Consider the following 7058-nt stretch of genomic DNA (forward strand, 5'->3'; position numbering starts at 1 on the left):
CTCCTGTGCTGTATCATTCTATGATTCTATATTTAAACAGAAATTTCCAGCCTAATTCCTGACTTTAGTCCTGGCTCCAACTGTTGATTTTAAATTGAAACCAGCCGAGCAGGACAGAGAAAAAGAAGTGATTTAAAATGGGAAGCTGGGTGGAACCTGGACTGAAGTCAGGAGACAGAGGGTTGCAGCATAAGTAAGAACAATGTGTTCTCATCAGCACTGCTCCACGCCTCCAGTACTTATCAATTAAAAATAATGGATTAAAATTCTGGGAATATTTGCTATCATCTGTCAACTTCAGCTGGACTGAATTGCATTGAAAACGAGCAGTTCTTTCCATAGGGGCTAACTCAGGAAGAAGAAATCTGGGAGATTGGAGCTTATTCTTTCAGCACGTTGCGGAGCGTAACCTGGAGCTTTGTGTGCTTGGCCAGAGCCTTCGGCAGCAGCAGGCACAAGGCTGTCTGGATCTCCCGGGAGCTGATGGTACGACGCTTGTTGTAATGGGCCAAGCGGGAAGCCTCGCCCATGATGAACTCGAAAATATCGTTCACAAAGGAGTTTGTGATTCTCGTGGCCTTGGAGGAGATGCTGCTGTTGGGCTGAACCTGCTTCATTGCCTTGTAGGCGTAAATGGAGTCACTCTCATTCCTCGGCCCTCTCCGCTCCTTGCTGCCCTTTGCAGGCACTTTATTTGAAGCTTTCTTGGCGCCTTTCTTGGCAGCTGCTTTCTTCCCCTTAGGCATTTTGAAACTCAATTTCAGGCACAAAAATGAGTGGAACAGTAGTATGCGTTCCTGGATTACTATCAGCTTTTGCTCCACACCCCCAGCCATATCTTCTTTAACTGGAAGCTCTTTGCTCAGCCTCCGTCAAAGTAACCCGGTTTCAGAATCTGAGACAACCCGGTAGAGTAGATACAGGGAGAGGAGATTTAAAACCAACAGTTAGAGCAGGGATTGAAGGCAGGAGGGGGAGCTGCAGGAGCAGAACAGAACAGTTGATGTGCACAGCTGATAGGAGAGCTCTGGTTAAAAGGAGAAAGAACTAAGATAACAATGTACTCATGAATGCAGCTGACACCATGGGCTAGAACCTTCACTTTTTTTGCATGCTTATCGCCCACCTAACGCCCATTTTACCGCTGAAATGACATATAACGCCCATATATCGCCCATTTTGGAACAAAATGGAAACTGACGGGCATTTTTAGGAAACTTATCACCGAGCGTTACTTTCCCCGTGTGCTTAACGCCGGGGAAAAGTATTACCGCCCGCCACTTTTTTTGGGCGGAATCATCAGAATGGGAGAAATCAACGGCAATAATATCGGCCAGCATTATTTTCCGCACGGAATTAATGCCGAGATTCAATAATAAAGCCCGCCAAATTTTTTTGTCGTAAAGAGCACATCTGGCTAAACCAATGGCCAGGAGATTGGCCACCATCACTTTTACCGCCTCACACACATATTGCCCACAATATCGCTCGTCCAAGAAACCGCCCAGAAAAAGTGGAACTGTTCTGAACGAATGTCAGCGGTGTGGCTGGCATTTTTAAAATCCCACTCTTACGTGAGGAGCTGATCTCTGAACGATTTGCCTGAAAGAGCGTTGATGTGAGTGACAATGCTGACACACTGCTGTGTGTGTACAGCTCAGACATTAATGGTGCCCATCAACTTGGTGCCAGTTAAAGTTTATGTTGATTGATGTTAAGTTGTATTTAACCCTTTCATGTTAAGGAATCACCAATGTGTAATGGTGCAGCTATCCGAGACAATGCGCAACAAGGTTATGTTCAATAACAAATATTTTAGACCAACATCTGAAATCAGAAGTATCACAGGCAATAACACCCAACCCCCACCCACACCCCACTTTTTCCACCATTGACATCAATCAAATGTTCAACATGTCCAGCAACACAGAATACAAAGGCAAAGCAGGAGAGTGGTCCCTAGCCCCCATACATTACAACAAATTGCATACACCCAGATGGAGATATAACACAGCCATCACCTGCGGACATGCACCTCACTTTCTTTCACACCTCCCCTTCTTCTCCCCACCTCTACCCCTTCCCCTCCTCACTCCACGGTGCCTGGCCGAGGAGCTCCTCAGGCGGTGCCTCATTGGGGGGGATGAAGGCAGATGTGTTGGTTGAACGGGTACGGGAGCGGGGGGTGCTGAGGGTGCAATATTCTCTGATGCAGAAGCAGGATCTTGGTCCTTGCTCTCATCTGTCGTCCGCAGTGGTGGTGCGGAACCTAGGGGTGGAGTGCCGCACTTGGGATCACTGGGAGGCCTGTGGCAACAGTGTTCCTGGCTATTGCATCCAATGCCTCCACCATCCATAGAATGTACTCGGTTATGGTGGCCAACTGTCAGGATATGCCCCCCAATACTTCGATGAGCTGGTCACCAATGTCTACAGTCCTCCTGGACAACTGTACCATCTCTCTGCTCTCATATGGCACTCGTGGAACAGACCTGCCACGTCTATGAGACCTCCGTGGGGTCGGCGCCATCCTGAGGACACATGTGGTGCCCTGCGGTGAGATGCTTGGGGTGGAATGGCTTCTGGAACGTGGCGATGCAGGTTCCTCGAAGTCCACGCTCTCATCCGTGGAGAACAGACCCAGCGGATTGATGCGCGAGAATCGGAGCTCCTCAGCACCAGATGTAGGATCGTCTGCCGACTCCAGCCCTGCGCCCCCACCTTCTGGCCTCTGTGGTCTTGCCTGGGGCCGTGCTGCTGGCTGAGCTGCAAAACATAAATGAGGTTATCAGAGAAGGGGGTGCTAGGGTGACAAGGTGAGTCCAGCGCTACACACAGCATATTCACGGCAAAAGCACCACCGTTCTCAAAATTAGCGCAGACATCACATTTCATGACCATCAACACATTTGCATTTCAATGATTTTCATTAGGCTATCATTATTTCTATGACAATTTTAGAAATCATCTGATTGTTCGGATATGAGTGGGTGTGACATCTATTGAATTTACATCACGCAATGGTGTAAGCTTTACTCACATTGCATCACTTCAGGGTCTGCAGATGCATCCGTGGCTGTCCGAATGTGCTTCCCCACGAGTGTGAGCACCCGCTCCTCCATCTCAGTGATGTCGCTGGGGACTGGTGGCCCCCCACCCCGCATCGTCGATAGCTTCTTCTGTAAAAGGTGACAGGATGACATGACATGAGATCATTGCATGATATCATTGCTAAGTACTGTCACAGCAACTGATACAAAACATAACTGACAGATGTAATCATGATTATTATGATTATTATCATTCTTTACATAAAAATGTATACCGTGATTTCAGGCTTTGAATAAAACATTCCTGGTAAAAGTGAATGACCTCACGTCTGATGATAGTCACTCATGACTGTTATAAATCAAATTATATAAATACATAAGTACATGTAAATCAATGTAATACTTACTCTTGTGGATCCCACAAGGTCATTCCATCATATGCGGCAATGGTTGCCCTCAAGAACCTCGTTGGTTGCTGACGAGACCACCTCTGCTATTTTGGTCCATATCCTCTGGTCGGCCTTTGGGGTGGGCTTCCCACACCCTCCCTGTGTCAAATCATCCCAGCGTGACTCGACCTCCTGCAGGAGGGAAGCATTTGCCTCGTCTGAGAAACTCCTGGCTCTTTTGTGGCCTCCAATGTGTTCCTCTCCCACCTCACTGCTCTCTCCAGCATCAGTCTCCACAGCGTGCTGTGATGCCTCCTTTTCTCTCTCCATTATAAGTCAAATTCGGGCAAATATATGACTGGTAACAGCTACTTTTTGTTTGCCTACTTGCTGCGATGCTCTAAAGTCTCCCTCCTTCCTCCCAAAGCAGCCACACCACACCCAGCCACACCTTCAGTCCCTCTGAGCTCCCTCTCTCTCTGTCTCCTCTTCTGCGCATGTCATGATGATGCTTGACCTCCTGAATCGCGGGAATCGAGCGTTGCCATGCCATTGCTAAGGACGGCCACACTTTACGGCAGAAGGTCAAACAAATTTAACGCTACTGCCCATTTTATATCGCTTGTGGTAACGCCCATTTTGAGAAGCCGGCGATCTGAAAACCCTTTTTTACTGCCCATGCCGGAAATACCGCCCATTTTTGGGCAATAACCACAAAAGTGGAGGTTCTAGCCCCAAGAATTTTGGAAGAAAAGAAAAAATGTGTTTTTATACAGTGCATTTCATAACCTCAGGAGGTTTTAAAGCGCTTTACAGCCAATGAACTGACTTTGAATTGTAGTCACCATTATAATGTAGGAAATGCGGCAGCCAATTCACACACAACAAGCTCCCACAAACAGCAACATGATACTGACCAGATGATCTGTTTTAGTGATGACCGTTGAGTGATAAATATCAGCCATAACAACCAAGGCATTTTTTTTTTAACATCTCCCTGGATTAAATCTATTTCCTTCATTGTATTCCTGTGCCAGGCTTTTTCACCCAATATGCAATTTACATTTTTCATAATTCATGACTTTGGTTTGCCCAGTACATAACTCTTTCTGTGAACCATTAACTTCATCTTCATTCTCAATTGTACTTCCCATTTTGGTGTCAGTTACAAGATTCATAAGCTTACTGTTGGTTTCTGCCTTCAGGTCACTGATATGGCTAACGAACAACAGAGTTCCAAGCTCTTAACATTGTGGTACTCCACTCACCTTGGGCTAGACTTTCGGCACATCATCGCCCATTTAGCGCCCATTTAGCGCCCATATAAGCGCTGAGATGTAGGCTGTCGCCCATTTTTGCTGAAAAGTGAAAACTAGTGCCTGATTATAGCCCATTAATCGCCGGCCCAACTTTCGACATACAGGAATGAGCTGCATTGCCCGGTCTATTTTTTAAAAATAAATATGACGTCATCCTCGTGCACTGCTGAGGATAGTGTTTATAATGGAAACTTGCGCTCGCTTATGGCCCAGATTATCGCCGAGCGCTACTTTCGACATTTTGCCCAAAATTCGCCCAAATGATCGCTGGCCCAAAAATAAGCTGAAGAAAAGCTGCAATAACTTGGCATTATCTGTAGTACAAGGCTACTTCAAGTGCTTGTCAGGAGAATCAATTTGTAAGTGATTTTAAGGGCATTTTTGATGCTTGCCAATCATCTAATCACATTTGTGTTTGTTGAGGACAAATTAAGGGTATTTATAGCGATTTATAGTGATGGGACCTGTAATTTTTCAACCAGTATTGATCACTAATCACATGCTGCAGAATAGAGATGGGAGAAGATATATTGAAGAGCATTATATGTCCAATCAAAGAGGTGTCAGACTGCTGTTGCGGAGGAGATGTGAAATCCAACGCATTTAAAGGGAAAAGTAATAATACCTGGACTTGACCAATAACACATGCATTAGAAGGTTACGCTTCCGAAAGGAGATCATCACTGAGATATGCCAGCACATCAAGGGAGATTTGCAGCCGACGAGAACCATCAGGACCGCACTGCTTGTCATATATGTAACCTTTATGTAACAACACTGCAATACTGTATATACGTAAGAAATGCACACCTTGACCACAGGGGGTGAACTTGTGGGAGACACTCCTCACCTGGTCATCCAGGTATATAAAGGGAGGTCCCACACAGGGTCATCACTTCTTGGTCCTGTGAATAAAGGTTCAGATCATGGAGTGACCTTGTCCATAAAATGTGCCTCGTGTGGATTTGTGGTATTGTGTAAGGACTTTACACTGCCCACTGAGGTAAAGGTTACCGTGGCACTTTCCTTCTACACATTGGGCTCCTTTCAGGCCTCAGCTGGCGCATGCCACACACTGCTGCATTCGACAGGTGACTGAAGCCCTTTACGCACGCAGGATGGACTTTATTAGCTTCCCTATCACCAGGGAGGTACAGGCTTTGGGTTTCTCGTGAATAGCAAACTTCCCCAAGATGCAGGGAGCAATAGACTGTATGCACATCACCCTGAGAGCACCTTTACAGGATGCAGAGGTGTTTTGGAACCGAAAGGGATTCCACTCCCTGAATGTACAGCTTGTTGTCAACCACAAGCAAATAATCATGGCGGTAAATGCAAATTTTCCAGGGAGCATCCATGATGCGCACATCTTGCGTGAGAGCACTGTGTCTGACCTGTTAAGAGTCAGCCACAAGGTCATAGTTGGATGCTGGGGGATAAAGGATATGGCCTTGCCAGCTGGCTCATGACCCCCCTGCGCAATCCCCAGACGGAAGCCGATAAACGCTACAACGAAAGCCATATAGCCACACGCAATATCATCAAAAAGACAATTGGAGTTCTGAAGCAGCTCTTCAGATGCATGGACCACTCAGGAGGCAACCTACAATATCACCCTGAGCAGAAAGCTGAGTTCATTGTGGTGTGCTGCATGGTGCATAACCTAGCTATCAGGAGAGGACAACAATTCCTTTGAATGTAAGTTAAAATAAAAAGAGAAAAGTTACATACATCTACATTGCTGTAATGTCAGGGTTAATATTAACCATGGATTGTTTTCCCCCTCTTGTCCACTGTACAAGTAGAAGCAGAACTAGCAGTATGTCATCCCATGAGGAAGGAAATGGAGTTCACCTCAGTTGGCTGATCGATTTTATTTTATAAACCAACAGGGGCAATGCCCATTTTACCGCTGAAATGACGTATAATGCCCAGATATCGATCATTTTGGCACAAAATGGAAATTGACGGTTTTTTTTTAGGAGACTTATCGTCCAACGTTATTTTCCCAATGGGTTTAATGGCAAGAAAAAATATTACCACCCGCCCAGTTTTTTGGGGCGGAATCAACAGAATGGGCGAATTCAATGACCGTAATTAATGCTGAGATTCAATATTAGCGCCAGGCGACTGTTTTTTGTCGTAAAGAGCATATTTACCCAAACTAGCGGCCATGGAGATCGCCCATCATCAATTTCACCACCTCACACATATATCGCCCACAATATCGCTCGCTCAAAAAACCGCCCCCAAAAAGTGGAACTAACCGGGACGAATCACAGTGTTATCGATGCCATGTT

General features: G+C 46.0%; 1 protein-coding gene across 1 annotated transcript; it reads right to left on the bottom strand.

Moving 5' to 3' along the window:
* Positions 1 to 380: 380 nt before the first annotated feature.
* Positions 381 to 836, bottom strand: LOC139264161 (histone H2B 1/2-like). Its single transcript, XM_070880246.1, has one exon. The coding sequence runs from the start codon at positions 834 to 836 to the stop codon at positions 381 to 383; it is 456 nt and encodes a 151-aa protein (XP_070736347.1).
* Between the last annotated feature and the right edge of the window lie 6222 nt (positions 837 to 7058).

The sequence above is a fragment of the Pristiophorus japonicus genome, chromosome 5, assembly GCF_044704955.1.
Source record: "Pristiophorus japonicus isolate sPriJap1 chromosome 5, sPriJap1.hap1, whole genome shotgun sequence".
In the NCBI taxonomy this organism is placed as follows: Eukaryota; Metazoa; Chordata; class Chondrichthyes; family Pristiophoridae; genus Pristiophorus; species Pristiophorus japonicus.